The sequence below is a fragment of the Cibotium barometz genome, chromosome 2 (assembly GCF_041138505.1).
Source record: "Cibotium barometz isolate CiBa-2024 chromosome 2, ASM4113850v1, whole genome shotgun sequence".
Classification (NCBI taxonomy): Eukaryota; Viridiplantae; Streptophyta; class Polypodiopsida; order Cyatheales; family Cibotiaceae; genus Cibotium; species Cibotium barometz.
Genome location: NC_141047.1, coordinates 43,984,481 through 44,007,296, shown reverse-complemented (window position 1 = coordinate 44,007,296; position 22,816 = coordinate 43,984,481). Strand labels below are relative to the sequence as shown.

Genomic DNA, 22,816 nt, shown 5'->3' with positions numbered 1-22,816 from the left:
TTATAGTACATAGTACACTTAGTACTTTTAATGTACTAAGTGCACTATGTGTACTAGTGCAATATACATGTGTGATAGGGGAGTCACACACTCATGCTTTTCATGAGTTGACTTATCCCCACAACTCTCTCTCTCTCTCTCTCTGCTTCTCTGTGTATGTCTCCCATGAATGAACTCTAACCCTAATTCAGGTTTTCTCCCCATCAAGTGGGATGCCCGAGATGCTCAGGCACATGCTCATATTGCTCTATTGGTGAAGAGGAGCATTATACCTCACATACGCTCATGTGTCACTCCAAAGTTGGCCTGGGATGCACTTGCAGCACTTTACCAACTACACAATGAGGCTTGCGTGGCCTATTTGAAGAAGCAGCTTGAATGGTTGAGTATGGACGAGGGTGACTCAATGGACGAGTATTTGACGAAGGTGAAAGGCCATCGAGAGCAACTTGCCAACAGTGATGAGATCATTCTGGACAGCTCTCTAGTCACTACTATTCTCAATGCGTTACCTAACACGTATCAGGGTTTTGCCCCTACACTTAGGTTATTGGTGAAGGGCAATCCCAACTTATTGTCATTTGATGAGTTGGTGTCTTTACTCCTGTAAGAGAAGAACATGCATGGCATAAAGCATGGGGATCAAGCCTTTGCTGCCCAAGGAAAGGGCAAAGGCAAAGCATTTGTTACCAATGGCAAGAAGCCTAAGGGTGGTTCAGCTGCCTCTTCTGGTAAAGATGCTAGCAAGGGTGATAGTGAGAAGCTGAAGAAGAAGGGCAAATGTAACTACTGTCGGAACCTAGGTCACTACATTAATGAATGCAGGAAAGAGGCTTGCAAAAGATAAAGAGAAGAAAGACTCGGGTATGTTTGTGTCCAATGCATCAGCACCTAGTGCTGAAAAGAAGGAATCTGCTAACTATGCTCCAGATGAATGGGCATTCTAGGTTCAGTGTAGCTATGATCCTTCTCTTTATGATGCATGCATGTCGGTGGCGGATACACATCAATGGTTTGACAGTGGTGCTAGATAGCACATTACACCACATCGCCACTTTTTTACTGCATTGGGAGATGTACCCAAGGCATACATGTGCCAACAACGAACAATCACGCTCTCCAATGCATTGTACGTGCTAGGAATCTCGTGTTAGTTTCAGCCATTGCTGAGCCCATGGAATTGCCACTGGGAACTCTCAAGTACACGTATCTCTTACAGCGCAGGTACCACCTCAGTTTATGGAACAGCTCATCTAGGGAGCAGTATATGGGCTTTGGGCAACCTCCTTTGCATCTTGAACAACCATCACCTACTCGCCCTCTTGAATCTCCTCTTGTGGGTAATTTGTACACCATAGTTCTTGAAATGCAGAGACAGTTACAGTAGTTATGCTTCTAGGCTCCCCAAGTTGCGCCGCCAGTAAACTCCCCACGCAGATCTCTTTCCATCCGGATCCCTTCTCAGGAGAGCAGAGAGACTGTGAGGAGCTTTACATTGATAGCTAGCTAGGGATGTGGAATGCTCTTTTGGATCTGTATGGGTACACTGATGATCAACCTATCACCCAGTTACAGATTATGCTTCAGCATAAACCATTCGTTTGGAAAGGATCTCTGTATAAAGCCGACGATGTGGGCTGAAGTTCAGCTCACCTTCAAGGCGGTGACACTTTCGGAAGTTGTTTAAATTGGAGATGGGTCCCAGACCAGAGATGCCTTGGTATGTTTCTACTTGAGATGGTCAGACACCAGAGGATCCTCTCCAGAGACCCCAGGCCTCAGGTACCAGCTTCTTCAGAGGCAGGAGGGGACAGGAGCACCACTGATGCACCTGCCAGACCCATCCTGCTGAGACAAACCAGAGGAGTCACATGGGAGCGAGCAATAGTACTACAGTACGCGAAGTGCCCCCCACCCCCACGGCAGACATCTGGTCTACAGATCCAGATCCAGGACATCCTACAGCGGCACCAGACTACTTCCACTCAGCCATCTGACATGGTGGACCTAGGTGGCCACTTGGCAGCTGCCCTTGATTGCTGCATGGCCGATGTTCTACATGGACAACTACGAAGGAGAGGTGCACCTTAAGGAGCTCTGGACATTACCTCATCTATCACTTAGCTCTATCATTGTACCCAGCTGTTACCCTTTTACATTCAGTTCATTTCGTTTTTGTACTATCTAGGATGAGATATATCATGAAAACTTTGTACCACTTAGGTCTCATAGGCCAATTTTGCCTTTTGTAGACGTTTAATATAATTATCTCTCTCTCTCTGCCCCCCCCTCCACATGTAAGCAGAGCCTCTCTCTCTCTCTCTCTCTCTCTCTCTCTCCCCCCCTCCACATGTAAGCAGAGCCTGTCCATCTGCGCCTGTCCCGTCTGCTGCTGTCCAGCTTCAAGGTGCAGCCCACTACCTCTCTCTCTCTCTCTCTCTCTCTCCACTGCGCGCCGGTGTCCATGGCGTGATGCCTTTGCTCCTTCGCTGCTCGCGCTGCACGCTGTTGGTCTCCCTCGCTCTCTCGCGCTGTTCGCCGCTGCCCTGCGTACACTGTGCACCCCTGCTGGCAGCGCTACTGTGCTGACCTGCTCGCGCTGTACACAGGCGCACTTCCACTCACTGCGTGTTCTGCCCTGCGCCCTTGCTTCCGTGTTGTACACAGGCGCACTTCCACTGCGTGTTCCGCCTTCCCTTTTCCCACCTGCCTTTGCTCAGGCCCCCAAGGCAGCAACTAGGGGAAATAACACAATGAACCTACAGGAGCTGGAGGCATACATCAAGACAGTGGAGGACAACACCAAGAAATTACTGGGCGAACAAAAGAAGGTGCTGGACAGGGTCCTGAACCAACATGAAAAACAGTTGGAAGGCCTCCTCAAGGAGATACAAGTAAAGAACAACAGGATTGAAGAACTGACAGCCCAAGTGAACCACCAGGAAGAGGTGATTCAGATGTTGAAAGAGACCCAGCTGCAACACACAGGAATGCCAGAAGCTGCCCCAATGATAGGGGAACTCCGGGCAGAAATGGAAGCCCTAAAGGCTACGGTTAAGGACCGCACAGTGGAGGAAGGGGAACTGAATATTCAGGACGGTTTAAGGACTGACTTGGAGCAGTTGAAAGCTGCGAGTGATAAGCTGCGGGAAGAACTGCAGACCACAAAGAAAGATTGGGTGGAGGTGGTGAAGAAGCACAAACCCCCACAGAGCATCATACATGAGACTCTCGAGGAGGAAAAACGCAGGAAGGATAGGGCCCTCCATGTGCGAGTACGGGGGCTACAGGCGGGGGCTTTCCCAAAGGAGGATGCCATGACACTTTGCCAGATGCTAGGAGTGGACGGGATCGCCCCCCCCTTTGCAGACACATGGAGGGCAGGAAAGGATATGACGACACGAGAGCGACCCCTCATCATTAGATTCCATGACGCCACCAACAGATAGGCCTTCTTAGACAGGCGGGCTGCCCTCAAGGGCACACAGGTGTACATGGGAGATGATCTCACTCTAGCACAGGTGGCACACCGGCGTGAGGCAATGGTGACTGTTCATGAGGCTTGCAGAGCAGGAGGCAAGTGGGCTATCTCCAGAGATGGTGGAGTCATTATCACTGAGCGCCGTCCCAAATAGGGGCGTGGGGTCTATGAGACCAAACACCTGGGGTTGGCAGTATGGAACTGCAATGGCATGCTGTGGTCGAATCCAGGAGGCTTGAGCGAGATTCTCACAGGCAAGGATGTCATTTTTTTTACAGAGACTCATCAGAGCCCTGAGAGGGGCTTACCATACATAGCCGGGTATGAGTGGGAGTCAGCTTTTCGAGGCGAGACCCGCACATCAGGAGGAGTACGTGGCTCCGGGGGGGTAGCTATCCTTTTTAGATCCCATCTCTGACAGATTCTCAGCATCGTCCCGGAAGGACGAGGATGCACGATATCTTTGGTGTGGCTACAATTTGGCAATGACAGAGTCATCCACATTGCTGTGTGTTATTTTGCACCACGCCACTTCCCTTACGCCGCACAGCATGGCCAGTCACCGTACTTACCATTAACTTACCATTATATGAGGATATCATGGAGTTCTAACAGTTGGGGGAAGTCCTCCTACTCGGGGATTTCAACGCCAGGACGGGAAGTCAGTAGGTTCCACTACTCGATCTAGACGACCCTATCAAACTACAGGTGATGGACATCACTGACACAGGGCTGTAGCGATCATCACAAGACCATGAGGAGGTCATAGTGTCTGGGAGATATTTCTTAGAGCTGGGAGCTGCACATGGTCTCGTTATCTATAACGGGATGTCTCGATGGCCCTCCTCTGGCGCCCTCACCTCCTTCCCTCGCTCAGGAGGTACTAGCACTGTGGACTACCTTATGGGATCTCCGGCTTTGGCACACCTTATCCTTGACTTCTTCATTCCGCTACCTCCTTTTGAAGCTGACCGTGCCTACCTCTCTTTCACTCTTACCTGCACACCACCCGTCCCTCCACCACCTCCCCCCATCTCACATTACACTCAGGTCCTCTTTAATCACGAGCTTGACCTTGTTTACTCCAACCACATCTACCGCCAACTCCAGGATGTGGAACCTATTTTTCCCCTATCCACCCTCACAACACAACTCACTACCATACTCCACACATCTGCCACAGCTTCTTTCATCTGCACGCGGCAGTCTACCGCCAAGCCACCTTGTAGTTCCATGCCCCAGAACTGTTAGTATGATGATGAATGTCGGGCCACACGCTCCCGTCTTAAGCATGAGTTATGGATTGGGCAAATCACGAAGCGCCAAGTGCAACGGATTTCTCAATGGCTCACCCGATGCAAGAAACGGGAGTTCTATGCTCGGAAAGAGGATGAGTTATACCGACTTTTCTTAGGCCCGAACTGCAAAGAGGCATGGAGGAAACTCCGAGAACATCGCCCTCCCACACCTATCACCTGCCCAAACACATGGCACTACTATGCACGCTCCCTCTATCATATCCCCCATCAGCCACCCCTACCCCCACCACCAGACCCCCGCCCCACCATCTCCACCTTCTTCACAAAGGGCATGGTCCTCAAGGCCATTCGTAGACTACGCAATGGGCGAGCCCAAGATCATGAGGGACTCACTGCGAGTACATCTCGCATGCCCATGATACCCTAGTGTCCCTACTAGCCTACATGTTCAATAGAACCCTTTGTGAAGGATTTCCACTCTCTTGGTCCACCAACACCATCACCCCCATCCTCAAAGCCGGAGATCCACTTGATCCTAATAACTACAGGACGATCATGATTGGCCACACATTGGCCAAATTCTATGGATCAGTGCTAGAGGCGGAGCTCAGTTCATTTGCAGAGAGCCAGGGATGCAAAGCCTCAGGACAAGCTGGCTTTCGGAGGAGCTACTCTACCCTTGACCACATCTTCACCCTCCGTGCCATCATCGAGGAGGGTAGAGCACGACACCAAAGGATTTACTACTGCTTTGTGGATTTCCGCAAAGCTTTTGATACTGTACCTCGAGCCCACCTCTTAGACCGTCTACAGGAGATCGGAGTCCCATCTGACATGGTTTGGAGCATCATCGCCCTCTATGAGTCCGTCACCGGACGAGTGAGAGCCTTAGGAGGTACATCACTGGAGATTTCCAGCACCATTGGGGTGAAACAGGGCTACCCTCTATCACCCACTCTTTTCGGCCTCTACATTGATGAGATATCGAGCTTCATTGATGGATTAGGCGGGGCTGGTCCCACACTGGCAGGCATATTGATCCCCATACTACTTTATGCAGATGACATCGTCCTCCTCTCAGACTCAGCCGAAGGGCTTCATAGATAGTTGGATGCCTTACATGACTTTTGCACTCAGCGGGACCTCTTTGTTAACCTTGGTTTTACCAAGGTTAACAGAGCCCTAGGAGGTACATCACTGGAGATTTCCAGCACCATTGGGGTGAAACAGGGCTACCCTCTATCACCCACTCTTTTCGGCCTCTACATTGATGAGATATCGAGCTTCATTGATGGATTAGACGGGGCTGGTCCCACACTGGCAGGCATATTGATCCCCATACTACTTTATGCAGATGACATCGTCCTCCTCTCAGACTCAGCCGAAGGGCTTCAGAGATAGTTGGATGCCTTACATGACTTTTGCACTCAGCGGGACCTCTCTGTTAACCTTGGCTTTACCAAGGTAATGGTTTTCAATACCTCTTGCCTCGTCACATCCAGATTGAGCTTCACATATAGAGGGGATCCTGTGGAGATTGTCTCATCCTATGTCTACCTTGGTGTCACTTTCAGTGGCCCACGCATTACCATGCTTCCCGCAGCATATGCTAGAGTGACGCGGGGGTATGCAGCCTTGAGCTTACTTGACGCGGGGGTATGCAGCCTTGAGCTTACTTGAGCGGCAGTGCTTCCAGGCACATTTCCAAGAGCCCAGGACGAAGGGCTGGCTTTTTGACACCCTCGTCACACCAACCTTGATGTATGGAGTAGCTTTCTAGGGGCCAGATTTATCCGATGAGGATTGGTAGCGAGTTGAGAGGCCCCAGGTCATGATGTTCTCCCGTATGATCCGCAGCAAACCATCAGTCCCACACCAGATTATCCAGGCAGAGTTTGCTGTGCAGCCCCAATGGTAGTGGAGGCACTCTTCCAGACAGTCACGTACCTTCATCGCATCAGTCACATGGATCCCCACAGGTACCCGAGGCTTGCCATGGAGTCCTCCAGACAACTAGCACTTGAGGGGCACTTTGGAGTATGGTATGCACTAGTTTCCACTTGGTTCTGAGTATATGGGCTCTGCATGGACCGCCTACCCCCCCTTCAGTACAGTTTGGACTCCCCTTTTTTCCGGCTGTCTCACGAGGATACCAACCGTGTTATCCGGTCAGATCTTCTTAGCCTCTACACACATTGCACATGGATCACACCCCCAAAGCTCCCCACGAAGATGCACTTTTACAGAGACCACTTCCTCACACTCACTGAGGATGGATTCATCTAGGAGCCGGGCTACTTGAGTGTTCACATGTCCCATGCCATGCGGATTGCGATTGGCCAGATACCGGTTTCTTCCCACCGCCTCAGAGTGGAGACAGGTAGAGCTGAGCGCATCTGCAGAGCCAGGAAGCTCGTACGGACACCCAGAGAGGAGAGGATCTGCCGACTATGCTACACAGAGGTTGGGACGGAGGAGCATTACATATGCCGCTGCCCATTATACTATGAGATCCGCGAGAGGTTTCACTGTCTATTTCGTGAGGGATTCGGTCCACTCTCTAGGATCATTGACTTCCAGGACCAGCGTTGCCTGGGCCTCTTCCTGCTTGAGCTCCGCAGACACAGGGACACCTTCTTGAGACACAGGCCATAGCCACCCCGCCCCCTCCCTCAGTAGCCAACCATCACCAATTTCTTCTGGACCCAGGAGGAGGTGGAGGACACCAACATAGTGGATCTTGTGGCCCCTCCACGAGCTGCTCTGGACCTACCTCGCCCGAGAGGAGTTACCTTGGACCGAGCCTCTGCACTCCAACGTGCCCAACGCCCTTGACCCTCCCCCTGTCGGCCACGATCACCTCATCAGCTCCAGATCCAGGAAACGCTCCACCGCCATTGAGCTACCTTTCCACGTGACATAGCTGAGGTTGACCTCTCGGCCATACTCGTCAACCCCATGCTTGACATTTTGGAGAGTGGTATACCATCTACTCGGAGCTGATGTTGCTCCCATGTTTTTATGTTCTTAGTATTCCATGACGAGTTTCCATGGACAGTTTTGTATCACCCCAGTGAGATAGCTATATTTATGTTTTCATTCTATTTTATTTTCCATTCCATGATGAGATATGCCATGGACATTATTGTACCACTTTGGTCTCATAGGCCCATTGGGTCTTTAATAGACGCTTAATATATCTTTCTTTCTCTCTCTCTCTCTCTCTCTACAATGGCTCTACTTACATGTGGAGAGATCTCTCTCGCTCGCTCTACAACGGCTCTACTGAGAGAGAGAGAGAGAGAGAGAGAGAGAGAGAGAGAGAGAGAGAGAGAGAGAGAGAGAGAGAGAGAGAGAGAGAGAGAGAGAGAGAGAGAGAGAGAGAGAGAGAAAATGAAATGAAATGAAATGATATATTAACGTCTTCAAAAGGCCAAAATGACCTATGAGACCAAAAAGGTTACAACAATTGGTGGATCTGATACAATGTCTGTGTAAGGAAAGCTAAAAACAACTAAACAGCTAACTGAAACTGAAACAACTATGAGGAAAAGTACGGTACCAGGAGCTCCTAATGGATAACATCTGGGAGGAAAACTCCAGCAACAAAGGTAAGCATCATACACATCACTATCCAAAGATGTCTCTCATCGGTCGATGGCGGATATCCTCAATGTCCTCCATGGTGAGTACTCTGATTGGACGTCTCCCATGCTGTGCTAGTATGGTCCTGATCCTCTGTTGTAGTCTCCGCCGGTGTCGAGATGGGCCTCTCATCTTGGGGCGCCCGGACCGCCCCAGCTCTATAGCCCGATCGATCAGTGTACCTCTGGTGCGGCTGTTCTCTGGGGCTAGCTGCAATGCCTGCTGACATGACTGCTCAATCTCTGGTTGAAAGAAGTCTGTAATCTGCCTCTGTAGGTGTCTCTCCCTCTCTGATCCCCTCCCTCTCAGGAGATCCAGCAAGTACAATCCGAGGCATCTCTGATCCTGGTATCTCATGACTCTAGAAAGTGGTCCAAAGCCCTCTCTGAACAGGCAGTGAAAACGGCCTCGTATCTCATAATATACTGGACAGTGACATATGTAATGTAACTCTGTATCTGGCTCCATCTGGCACAACTGACAAATCCTGGCCTCAGCTGGTACTCCTCTGAATCTGCCAGTCTCAATCTCTAGCTGGTGTGAGGATGTGCGCATCTGACCAATAGCACACCGTACCCCATGAGAAAGATGAGTATCCATGTAGCTGGGTCTAATCACAAACCCATCCTCCGTGAGCTGGAGAAGATGATCTCTATAGAAAGCCATCTTCGTACCAAGCTCGTGTGTCGGCTGTATCCATGTCCTCCTAGTGTCCAGCTGAGTCAAGTCTTGCCTGATAAGTCTGGTAATCTCTGCCCATGTGAGAGAGAGGGAGGGTGCATCCAGGGAGTACTGAAATGGAGGTAGCCTGTCCATACTAAAGCCATGCAGTTGGAACCAAGCTGTCATCTGTGCATACCAACATGATCCGTCTCCCTGTGATGCCAACTGTCGTGAAGACTCCAGGGCTAAGCGAGCATATCTGTCTCTAGGGAGAGCCTAAGTGCTATGTATAAAGGAGACTGATCGAGTGAGTGCCTCTACTACCAATGGGGGGGCAGCCATCTCTGCACGGATAATATCGTGTGGTACGGAGGCCTTGGCCCTAATCATCCGGGAAATCATAGAAACCAAGGACCTCTCCATATGTCTCCATCCATCAGTGCTACCAGCTCGGCTGTGGTGATCCATTGAGGGTCCCCATATCTCCACTCCATACAGCATGGCTGAAGTGACCAAAGTGTCAAAGAGCCAGAGCTTTGTTCGAGGTTCCTGAAACTGAACATGCGAACACATCCTCTCTAGTCTCCCCAATGCTGCATAAGCTCTGGTCAATCTGGTCTCCGCTGCTCTCCTCAAGGAAAATAGTGGGCCACTAAAAACCACACCAAGGTAAGTATATGCATTTGTATACTCCACTGTCTCCTGACCATATGTAAAGGTGGGCATTGACCTCCTAACCCACTGTGCTGTGGTGTTAAACACCATCACCTTGGTTTTACCAAGGTTAACAGACAATCCACTGTCCTCTGCAAACATGTGCAATGCATCCAAATGACGCTGCATCCCCTCTGGAGAATCTGAGATCAGCACAATATCATCAGCATACAATAACAGCGGAATCCATGTCCCTGCTAGCTGTGCTCCTCTGTCACCCTCTCGCTCTACATAGTCCGAAACCTCATCCACATACATCCCAAATAAGGTGGGGGAAAGGGGGCAGCCCTGTTTCACCCCAATAGTGGAGTGAACCATCTCAGATATACCCTGGGTAGTACATACCTGCCCCACAACTGTCCTGTATAAAGCCATGATTCCCCAAATCAGCTCTGTGGGCACTCCCATCTCCTGTAGTCTGCGCATCAGTCTGGCTTTCGGTACTGTGTCAAAAGCTTTGCGGAAATACACAAAGCAACAATAAATCCTCCTGCCATATAATCTGCCCTCCTCAATAATAGCTCTGAGTGTCAAGATATGGTCAAGAGTGGAGAAACCTCTCCTGAACCCTACCTGCCCTGATGCACGTATGCCCTCTCTCTCTGCCCATCTACTCAACTCCTGCTCAAGAATAGATGCATATAATCTAGCCAATGTGTGACCAATCATGATGGTACGATAATTCCTAGGAAGCATGGGATCCCCTGACTTGAAGATAGGCACAATCGTGGACATATTCCAAGTCTCAGGAAAACCCTCACACATGGCTCGGTTAAACATCATAGCAATAAGCTCTGCAAGCATATCTCTGGCATGAAAAAAGTGCTCTGCTACCAAACCATCATGATCATATGCTCTCCCAGTCCTCATCCTGTCAATAGCTTTCCTTACCATCTCAGCAGTAAAGAAAGCACACGTCTCTGGGCATGGCTCCGATGGGTCTGGCAGGGGCGGCTGTCCTGGTGCTGTGTACAGGGATTCTGCATACTCACCCCAAATCTCTGTGGAGGTAATGGCTGGTGATGGTGAATGCTCATGGAATAGTCTCCATGCCTCGCCTGAGTCTTGACTCATAAACAACTGGTACAAATCCCTCTCTAACTGAGCAAGATAAGCCCTCTTCTTCCGTCGCACTAGGTGCCGGAAGGTAATCCGTGACTGTCTGTGAGTGGTAACACCCATGAGCACCTCTCTCTGTAATCTGATCCTCATCTCTTTGCACTCCTCATCATACCAACTGTTCTGCGGCATGTTCCCAAATCGTCTCCGTGTAGGCTGACTATGGGGATATGCCTCTGATGCTGCAGCATGAAGCGTCTCTATCAATATCTGAGTGAGCTCATCTAATGGCCGTCCCGGCTCCTCGGCACATAGGCGTCTGTATATCTCATCCGTGTATACGGTGTCAGTCTCCCTCGTAAAGGTATAACGAGTGTGTGTGGAGACCTGTCCCAATGGAGCAGTGCTGAACTGAAATGTGAGAGTGAAGGACAAGATAGCATGATCCACTGCTATTCCAACCGGCCTAGTGCCTACCATAAAATCCTGAAAAGAGGGAATGAGACTGGGCTGAGCCATAACATAGTCCACTGTACTAGCACCATGCCGATGTGGAAAGCTAGTGAAACCGCCCGATGTCGGGAATCTCTGTAGGCCATTCAGGATGGCCAATCCATGTGCAGTCCCCATGTCTATCAAATACCGCCCATACACTGTATGTTCCTCATCTTGTGAGAGTCTAGATAGGCCCATATCCCTAACATCAAGCTCCCTCAACATCTCCTCTGAGGTATCATAAAATACTGTCTGGTTATGGGCGGTCCTGGCATTGAAGTCCCCCAAGAGAATGATGTCACCATCCCTGGAGACCTCCCAAATGTCATCATCCAAAATAGAAAAGGGAGATTGCCCGCTAGGTGATGCATACACTGATGTACTAGGAGCAAAATAGCATATAGCAATGTAGAGATATCTGCCGGTCTCGGCCCTCAGTCTAACCCACATGTATCTAGCCTGCTCATCTCTGCGGACTATATGTATCAGTGGCTATAGCTCCTCTCTAAACAATACTGCCACTCCTCCTGAGCCCCGTCCTCTATGCTCTGAACGAGTCTCCTGTCTACAAGCTGTCTCCCATCGGTATCCAGTAACATGTGGCATGGACTGTCCAGGAGCCTGATGCGTCTCACAGTAGAAGATGATGTCCCTCCCAGTGAAACTATCCTCAAAAGCCCCTACATCAAGGCGTAGAGATCCATTACAATTCCAAGTAGCAACTTTGAGTGTAGTCCCATAGGTCTCGCGCTGTCATGAAGAGCGCCTCTCCATAATCACCACTCTACCATCTCTATAGAAGGCCACTTTCCCTTTCTCTCGGGCTGCCCTTATCTCGGGCATAACTTCTTTCATGTGGGCAAGTTGCGAGAGTGTGAGGTCATCTCCAAGAAATATTCCCGTTTGCTTGAGTGTAGGACGTCTCTTCAAGAAGTCCTTCTTCGCTTCCATGGAGGGGAAACGAATGATAAGTGCTCTCTCCTTAGAAGAAGATTCGCCACTACCTTCCCTCTTCTTTCCCACTCTCCATGCCTTTGTGTGCGTGGCTTCAATGCCCATCATAGAGAAGAGCTCCTTGGTTTCCCCTTCCGCATCATCACGGTCTTTTAGACCGGACACTCGTACATGTAAGGCCCGGGTCTTCCTCCTTTGCTCCTCTTCAAGGGTCATGTTGATGATGGTGGGAGTGGGGATGGGTGGTGATTCTTTACCTTTCCCTTTCTTGGCAACCTCGATCCATTTCTCGGCCTCGTCCATCTTCTTTTGTGTCTTTGTGATCACCTCCACCCATGAAGATGTCTTCTCTTTATGTTGCTCCTCCTCCTCTCGAATGATCCTCATTTGTTCCTTGATGGTATTCAGCTCTTCAATCAAGGAGGGCTGAAATTCTCCATCCTCAAGCTTGCTTTTTGAAGTGGCTTCCAACGCCTTTTTGAGGGCTGAGATTTCAGCCGCTTGAGTTTTAGCATGCAGTTTGGCCTCCACTAGTTCCTCCTTTAAGGCTGAAATCTCAGCCTCTTGCTTTGAAGATCTCTCTTCGAGCTCTTGGATTTTGTCAAATCCCTTCTCGAGTTTGGAGAGGTGGTTTATGATTGCGGTAACGGAAGAGTCGACCATCTTCTTGTTTTCTTTGATAATTGTGCCGAGCTTGTCCTCCACCTTCACGAGCTCCTCTTTAAACCCGGTCTTGGCCATGACTTTTTGCAGAACTTCCCACAGCCAATGGACTGAAAATTAATCCATGACAGCAGCACGAAACAGTAGCAACAGGGAGGGGGGGGGGGTCAAGTCATGCAGGGGAAAGGGAAAGAGAGGAGATTCAGCAGAGAGAGAGAGTTATGTTGCTGCCTTGGGGGCCTGACGAAGTGTGGGTGGGAAGAGGGACGCGGAACAGCCGAGAGAGAGAGGGGGGACAGGCGGCAAAGGGCAAGGGTGGGTGGGAAGAGGGAGGCGGAACAGCCGAGAGAGAGAGAGGACAGGCGGCGAAGGGCAGGCCAGGCGGAACAGCGAAGAGAGAGAAAGAGCGAAGGGCAGGCGGAACAGCGAAGAGAGAGAGAGAGAGAGAGAGAGAGGACAGGCGGCGAAGGGCAGGCCAGGCGGAACAGCCGAGAGAGAGAGAGAGAGAGATTATGGCAGTGGTTCTGCATGTTTATTTATTGTCTTGTTTTACCTTATCTGTTCGTTTTTACTCTTATAGGAAAGAGAGAAAAGAACTTCAAAACAGGGAGTTAGCTCTAAAGAAAGCAGCTGCAAAAGGGAGCAAGGCAGAACAGAAAGCAAAGAAAAAACAGGTGGAGGAAGAAATTGCAAAGCTTGACTTGAAGCTGGGAGCTCGGCATGCCAAGGAGTTATCTAGTTTAGGGGATGATAGAGAGGATAACAGCAGTGGTCTGGACAAAGTTATCAAAGCTCTGAGTGGTGTGCCTGTTTCAAGAGACCACCCTCAACTGCAGAAGCCAACGAAAGCCCAAAAACGACGTGACAAGAGGGCACAGCAGGAAGCCGAACGAGAACAAAAAATTAAGGAAGAGCAGAATAATGTAGTAAGTGACCGTGTTCTTGAAAATCAGCAACTTGAGGCGAAATTGCGCCCCCTTGGATTCACACTGAAGGAGATCAAGCCAGATGGGCACTGCTTGTATCGTGCAGTGGAGGATCAACTGTCTCTCTATCCGGGTGCCTGCCTGCAGTCGTCATTTCAAGAGCTGAGAGAGTTGGCAGCCTCATATATGCGGTCTCATGCGGAAGACTTTGTTCCCTTCATTGTAACTGAGGATGATGATGATGATGATGAAGAGAGCCAAGAAGCTAGATTTGAGAGGTACTGCCAAGAGGTAGAATCGACGGCAACTTGGGGAGGTCAGCTAGAGCTCGATGCCATAGCACGCTCTTTGCAAAAACATATTGTTGTGTTTTCGGGGGATCTTCCCGAGGTGGAAATGGGTAAGGAATATGAGAGTGTACCTGCTGGGGGTGATGAAACTGGGAATCCAAGCCTCAGGCTCTCCTACCACCGACATGCCTTTGGGCTTGGGGAACACTACAATTCGGTTGTTCCATTGGTGTCTACTAGCTCATTGCAAAGCACTTGATGGCTTCAAACATTCGAGGTTATAGATCTAAATTAAGAACTTCATTTGAATGTGCTATTCGGTTGCAAAACTCATTTGTTGCATTTATTCATGATGGAGTTTTCTATGCATAGATTCCTCATTCATCTTACACTTTGATGGTGTATGGAGAACCCTGGCTGCAATGCTGGGGAAAGATAGTGTTGTATTTAATTGCATGTTGGCTGTCGTTAGCAGCAGTACATATTGTTTTTTAAACCTCAATGTTTGTGATGACGATAGGCTAAATCTTTGCTGCCATTCGCTTCAACATGGGTCATGTTAAGAATTAGGTGTCTGAGTGCACCTCTTAGAGGAACGTGTACTCGAAAGCAGTGTGTGTACCAGGGGGGTTGTATTTGGAAGGGTAAACAGAGTGGCTGTGACAGAATATAAAGGGTAAGGATTTAATCATGAGTTTCTTGTGCACGTCTTTGGGGGCGGAAATGGCCCATGAGACCCGTGATGATAAAATGTGTGAGAGTAGGGCATCCCCTAAAACCTAAAGATGGAAACTGTGAGGTATGCCAAGGAGACATTGATTGGACATTGAAGAGGCAGGTATGTTGAAGCTTGATACGTGTCAAGATGACGTCAGATATGATGGACGTGTGTGTGTGTGTGTGTGTGTGTGCGCGTGAGAGAGAGAGAGAGAGAGAGAGAATTTGGGAAAACAGCTACATTACGGGTTCCTGCAACCTACCTGTTTTCATCCCTGCTCCTCCTTGCAAAGCTAAATGGTACTATAACAGTATGGTTTCTCAACACATGGCCTAAACCTACAAGAATTGTTTTAGTATGAGTCTATCTAAATGCCACCTTCTACCTCTTTTCATTTTTGAGATTAACCATGGAGGCCTAGCTCACAGAAAATGCGAGGTCAAATTTTAGATAATTTTAATAAAAAGTTCAATTTACAATAGCAGCACATTGGATGATGTCATATGTGTTTTGATAGAATATTGACACTGTAGCATGAATTTCATAAGTATTGTGCATGGACACTCCCTAAGGTTTATTTATGAAATTTATGATTTTGATTAAATATTATATCAAAGTCATACTTGTCAAAAAAATTTGGGGTACTTGCAAAGCAGTATCCATGTAGAAAACGATTGTATGGTCCGGTCATATGAGGATGAGGATTGTTGTTAATGGATACTTGCACAAAAAGAAGATATACATAAGAAAACTTATCAACTGACATCAACTGTTATAAAAACACGAAAGTTAAGTGCTCTCTTTGACAAAAAAAGCAAAGAAAAAAAGATGGCAAGTCTCCCCTTAAATTTATGAACATAAGGGAACGTGCCCTTCTCCAGTTTAGAAAACCACTTTCAGAATTGAAAGTATAGCAAATGGATTCTTTTTTTAGTGATGCATAGAGAAAACATGTGCGTACTTGAACGGACTAGTTATTGTATCTCATTGCATTCGATGCCTTTCAATTTCTAAAATAACATTGTTGATGTTGTGGTTTGTAGGCTTAAAGTCAAGAGAAAGACTTGGTTTACAATCCATAGGGTAGGCAACTTGTGACAGTTGACGATGTTGAACCAGTGTCTATCTTGGATGATGAAGAGGTCTAGGCACTTGGGCTTATGCTATACTTGAGCTCTTTGGACTAGAAGTAACGATTCTCTTCTGATTCTGCACCTTTTGGATTAGATCTGCTCTTGCAAGGCACCTTCACTAACTCAATCTTCCACGCAGCCTTTACATTGCCAGTGCCAGTGACTGCTCACCTATCTAGTGCATCTTGCCACTTGATAAGTTGTGCATACTGTGGTAATGACAGGAAGTGGAAGAAGCATTGCAGATACCTCTAGGAGACACACATGTCCTATACTTTCCTCCTCTAGATGCTTTTGAGAGAAAAAAAGCATTCATTCTCTTTGCACCGGATTGTGAAGGCTCAATTCACATTCCTGAAGGCCCTTGTGTCTTGGTCCTTGCTCTTGAGGGCCTTGCCTGGCAAAGTTAGCGAGGTTGGAGCCTGTAAACGCAGGAAAGGAGTTACCAGAGGAACCACCCATCGCTCAGTGCTCGTCTCATTGAAGAGGTATGTAAGAGCTTCATGCGCTAGGAAAGTCTTTTGGCCCAACTTTCGCAGACAAAGGAGCCCCCGACGCTTCTTGCAATGCGCTTTCAGGACACGCTAGTGTTTTGCTCAAAACACTGCGGGTGCTTCTGTTGTAGAGAAAGGGCTCCTACTGAGTGTGCCACTAGCAGCGCGCGGTCAAACCCTATGCAGGTCGTGCCGTAGAGAAGCCAGCATCACTTGTGGACACGATGGTGGCTGAACCCTATGCAGGTCGTGCCGTAGAGAAGCCAGCATCACTTGTGGACACGATGGTGGCTGATCAGAAGGCTGGAATCCTTGGATGTTTTACTACTGTTTTGGATCTAAAATACATGGCCAGGGAGAAGTTGTCGAGGTGTTGTGGTCATCTCTCCCACTGCCCTTCATCTTGAGGGTTGGCTATTCAACGGGAGAGTATGGATGTGGGGTCTGTGGCGGAGGTCAAGAACAAACCATAAAACCAAGTCGCGAAGTGGCTCAGCCCACCCTAACCAAGAGGTAGTGGGTTCTAACTTCTTAACAGCACGGATGTGGAGGTCTAGGTGGTGTACGAGATTGTCTTGCATGCAGTCCATCCAACTCATTGATTCCTTGGGTCTGAGGGCACGCTTCCCTGCGCGCGAGTGCTTCTCCCCACATCCTCCGCAATAGATTCCTCTTCATATTCTCTGGACGTTGGGCAGGCGTGATGTGTGACAAGAGCCATTGGCCCTCTGTGCCTCTGGTCAATATTTCTAGCGGTGTCAAATTTTAGCTCAAATTATTTTTTAAATGTATAACTTAATGCCATGTGGATTAATATATAGTGGCTTCATTCCTAAAATCAATCTTACGCTACCCACTTTTGAAGACTCAACATCTAGTGGTATATATTTTGCAAGTGTTGCTTTCTTCCATCCTCCTTATTTTATAAACTTACCTCTAGCACATCATTTATGACACATCATGCATGATCGATATTATATCTTGCATGACATCTTGCAGCACTACATCACATAGATCTTAACTCTTCAATAATATATATATATATATATATATATATATATATATATATACATACATGGAAAATGACACATGACCCATGAAACACAAGGGATGTCACAGATCTATTAACGAACAACCCAATGGGCATCGTTGAAAAAATGTATGACATCAATTAAGTGCACACAGTGATTTTTTAATTGGGTCCACTTACACTTTTTACATCTACAAGAGTTATTTTATGTGGTAGCTTCTAATACATTTACAAGAGGTATTTTATGTAGTAGCTTCTAATATGTTTGACGTTTACAAGAGTTATGTTATGTAGTAGCTTCTAATATGTTTGACTCTTAGAGTAGGGATGCAACAAGAGTTATATTTAACGCTTAGAGTAGGGATGCTACAACAGTTATCTTACGTAATTCTTACATACTTAGTTCCATGCGATATCCAATGTAACATTGGGATTCAAGTCTACAAACACTCACCAAATGTTTCATGTCTACTATTGACTATTCATGGGTATCTATGAAGTAGATAGCCTTGCAAACATAACCCATGTAGCATTCTCAAGACATACAAGCTTCCATGATATCCACTCGTCTTGTCTAGCTTCATATGAAAGAAAATGTTAGATTTGTAGTCATTCAAAGTCCTGCATTATCTTTATGTTCGATAGTTTGGTGGTAAGAAAAGATGCTATGAGGAGTTGTTGTAAAGATTGATTTGGATGCAATTTGTCATGATTATTAGATTGGATGTAGTCACATGATTCAAAATCTCTCTTCTCTTTGTCACTATGTTCAAGTCAAGGTGCTTACCTTAGCCTTGCCAAAGCATGTGTCATTGGGTCTTACCTTAGAGTCGCAAATGCAACTTCCCATTATGGGTGCACTAGCTCGTTGGTCACGGCCTCACACTAGAATGCTCCTTTACAAAGGATGAAGGAAGAGCTCCCAATGCTGCCTAGGTGGAGGCAAGAAGAGATGGTACTTTGCAATGGTTCTCTCTCACAAAATGTGGCAAAAGAAGAAGCAAATGGAAGATAGAAACCTACAATCACACCTATTCAAACAACCATTCATCAAGCAAGTAAGAACAATAGCATGCAAGCAAGTAAGAACAATAGCATGCAAGCAAGAAGAGAGGAGAAGGAGAGCTTACAAGAAAACGATTGCAAGGGAATGATTGCGTATTGCTTATTGTCAAAAATGACTTAATATATGGTGGCTTCATTCCTAAAATCGATCTTACGCTACCCTCTTTTGAAGGCTCAACATGTAGCCCATGCCACCCCTAGGTATTTGTGGTATATATTTTGCAAGTGTTGCTTTCTTCCATCCTCCTTATTTTATAAACTTACCTAGCACATCATTTATGACACATCATGCATGATCGATATTATATCTTGCATGACATCTTGCAACACTACATCACATAGATCTTAACTCTTCAATAACATATATATATATATATATATATATATATATATATATATATATATATATATATATATATATATATATATATATATATATATACATGGAAAATGACCCATGAAACACAAGGAATGTCACAGATCTATTGACGAACAACCCAATGGGCATCGTTGAAAAAATGTATGACGTCAATAATGTGCGCACAAAGTGATTTTTTAATTGGGTCCACTTACACTTTTTACATCTACAAGAGTTATTTTATGTGGTAGCTTCTAATATGTTTGACATTTACAAGAGGTATTTTATGTAGTAGCTTCTAATATGTTTGACGTTTACAAGAGTTATGTTATGTAGTAGCTTCTAATATGTTTGACTCTTAGAGTAGGGATGCTACAAGATGTAAGATTCCTCCTCAGCCTGAATAATGAATACGCCTTTACTTCAATCCCTTGTAATCATTCCATGATTCTGAATACAAGAAAATATTATTTTGCCTTGTTTTTGCCTAGTGAGATGAAAATTTCTAAAGAGTGGTAATTCAATATTAAGATATTTTTGGATATATAAATTTTATAAATATAAAAAATATGTTTCCCTGAAACAGAAAATCAAAATAAATTTTCCAAGATACAATTGGAATTAATTAAAAATGATTTAAAAGACCTTAGCCTAAGGATCAAGATTTTCTGAAAATTTTGGATTATGGTCCAATTAAGGTTCCTATGGACCAATAAGATTAATCCAAGTGTTGGGATGAGATAAATCCAATGAATAAAAGAAAATACCCAAAAATGAGTAAATACCCACATAAGATGAAGAGTTGACTGAGTACAAGATTTATTAGTTAAAAATTATGAAATATTACTAAAAAAATGAGATATTTTGGAGTAATCATTCATTTTTGACACCTTGGTAAGGAAAGGGGGAGCCTTCAAGGAGGCGCCTAATTCACATGTGTGGAGGACTTTTAAACTAAAAAATAATGAGATATTTTTATCTCTCCTCTCTCCTGGATCAAACCAAATCAAAAAGGGAGCCAAAATGGTCCAAATCTTGTCCAAATTCAGCCAAACTGAAGCTGGAAAATTATAGAACTTAGTTGGACTCAGTTAGTGGCCTCCCTCATCTATAAATAGATCCTCATTCTTTTGTATTCTCATCTGTGAACTAGACCATGCCAGTATTACTCTAAAAGAAGCATATTTTCTATTATCCTCTACAAATTGGAGAGATTGGAGCTTCTCTCTCTCTTCAACCTTCTTTGGAGTCTTCATCAACATACTAAACCAATTGATTGGTTGGGGGCCTCTCCTTAGACTAAAGAGTCAAGCAAAATAAGAGGTAAAGTGTGACTTTATGGTCTTTTTCTTAATCTCTAAATGTTTCTCACTTCTCAACCCCTCTCAAGCTTGAGAAGTATTCAATTGAATGGCTCTTTAATGTAATTGAAGCTCTCTAATGAATTTTAGTGATTAAACACATAAAGTTTTCATTTATGCTTAAATTAAAATGTTTTTTAAACATATCTCTCTTTCCCCCAAAGAATGGTCATTCCTATGACCTATTCTATATTCAAATGATGTTTCTCATGAAGCAATTCTCAAATCTGAAAGTAAATTCTAAGCTTGTCAAATTAGAAGCCAAAGAAGTGGCCTTTTAATGCTTTTATGCTATTTAAATTATGAAAAACTTTATGCTTTCAAAATTATTGAAAACTACCAATAATAGTAGTGGAGCTATGGTAAATTTTTTGAAAAATTAACACATAAATCATTTTCATACATAATATGAAAAGAGGACTTCCTAACATGTTCTAGGATTAATCATCCTAGGTTAATTTAATAATTCTTATCATAACCATGGAAAAATTAATTTTTATGTTTATACGTAAATAGTTAATTAGAAAAAAGAAAAATTTTAGTAATTTATTTTTATGATAAAAGAGAAATTCATATGACAATAGAAATCCATGTATTCCAATGAGGAAAGAGAAAAATTTGGAATACTAAAATAATGGATATTTTATTTAAAAATTAAAGAAGAATTTTAGTTAAATTTATTTTTTTATATAGATAAATTTAAATGATGAAAGAGGAATTGCCACCATAATTGGAATTCAACCATTTAAATGAAAAAAATGAAATTTCTAGTATAAAGGAATTAATGGAGATTTTTATTTAATTTTTAAGAGAGAATTTAGTTGAATTTATCTTTTTGCAGTGTAAAGAAATTAATGGAGATTTTTATTTAATTCTTAAGAGAAAATTTAGTTAAATTTATCTTTTTGAATAGATAAATTTAAATGATGAAAGAGGAATTCCACCATAATTGGAATTCAACCATTTAAATGAGAAAAGGGAATTTCTAGTGTAAAGGAATTAATGGAGATTTTTATTTAATTTTTAAGAGAAAATTTGGTTAAATTTATCTTTTTGCATAGATAAATTTAAATGATGAAAGAGGAATTCCCACCATATTTGGAATTCAATCATTTGAATGAGAAAAGTGGAATTTCTAGCTTAATGGAATTAATGGATATTTTTATGTAATTTTTAAGAAGAATTTTAGATAGATTTAATTTATGATAAAAGAGGAATTCCCATGATAATTGGATTGCACTCATTAAATGAGAAAAAGAGGGATTTTAAGTTTATTCAAAAAAATAGGTATTGGTATTTAGCTAAAAGAAGAATTTTTATGATATTTAAGAAAAGATGGATTTGAATTAAATCTTAGTTTCAAAAGATGAATTTCCACCATAATTCTACCTAATGAATTAAGGTCGAGAAATTATGTGGCATAAAGAATATCTTTGGATATTTTAATTGAAAAAATCACTAAATTGATATTTACCCAAAATTAGATGTTTATCTGAAGGAAATCCTTGTTAAAACTAAACCGAATGAATTTGGTTAGACTACAAGAGGGACAGACAATAACCCTACTTGTCCATCTCTCAATCGAAAACTTAGTGACCAATAACCCTACAAAGAATAGACTACCGAAACTAAACTAGTTTTTCCTTTGACCGAACTCACCAAGAATCTAGTTGGACAAACAGACAAAATGATGGATAGATTACCCTCATGAGAGATCAAGGATCCTCATTATGAAACCGAGAATTATGGAGAAAGGAGTTTTGTCGAACCAATCTCAAACTGGAAATTTTACTTACATCGGAATCTCTGTTTTTCATTCAAAGGATTGTTTTACGCCAGAATGCTGGAGGAAGCATTTGGCATATGTTTTACTAAGAGGAGGTTCGTTAGAACATTTGGCGGAGTTGTCAAGGGCTGTCGCTTGTGGCAAAGCTTGCCAAGGTCTTGACTAGCCTTGGTACGGTTAAAATGGTGCACTTCTGGTACGATGGACGAGGACCGACAAAGCAGTCCTTGAGTGAAGTGCTAGGACACCTAAGGAGGATCCTAGAGGGTTCTGACCAGGCGATGCACGGGCTCGCGGTTGCTAGGACACCCATGCGTATGTCGAGGAGGAAGATTTGGATGGACTAAAAGGAAAGCTTTTTGGAAACCAAATTTGATACTGGATCTCGTTGGTTGGCCAGCTGGTCTTCAACGGAGAGTCCAGAGGACACATTTTGTAACACAATGGACTCAGAATATTGGAGAATGATGATCAGTAAAATTATGATTTCTATTGAAGGATTGTTTTAAAGCCAGCCGAATCTGCTATAAATGGCAATTTCATATTGGGTGTGTATGTGAATGCCTACATTAATTTTTGCATGAAACGCCGGCTAGGGGGCCTGGGAACTCTTTTCCTCGGTACCCGGGCAAAACACAACCAAATCTTTATAAAGGAATACCACCAATACAGTGGTCGAGTGGTTGGCTAACCCATGGGCCGGATGCTGGATTGGAGGATTC

General features: G+C 44.9%; 1 protein-coding gene across 1 annotated transcript in view; it reads left to right on the top strand.

The window, feature by feature from the left end:
* The window catches only part of LOC147641120 (OVARIAN TUMOR DOMAIN-containing deubiquitinating enzyme 5-like), a 47,431-nt gene extending 32,768 nt beyond the window's left edge, over nt 1–14,663 (top strand). Inside the window, exon 2 of the mRNA XM_086809865.1 lies at nt 13,514–14,663. Coding sequence (XP_086665991.1) covers nt 13,514–14,408 — 895 coding nt within the window. The 3' untranslated portion in view covers nt 14,409–14,663. The remainder of the gene's footprint in view (nt 1–13,513) is intronic.
* The last annotated feature ends 8,153 nt before the right edge of the window (nt 14,664–22,816 follow it).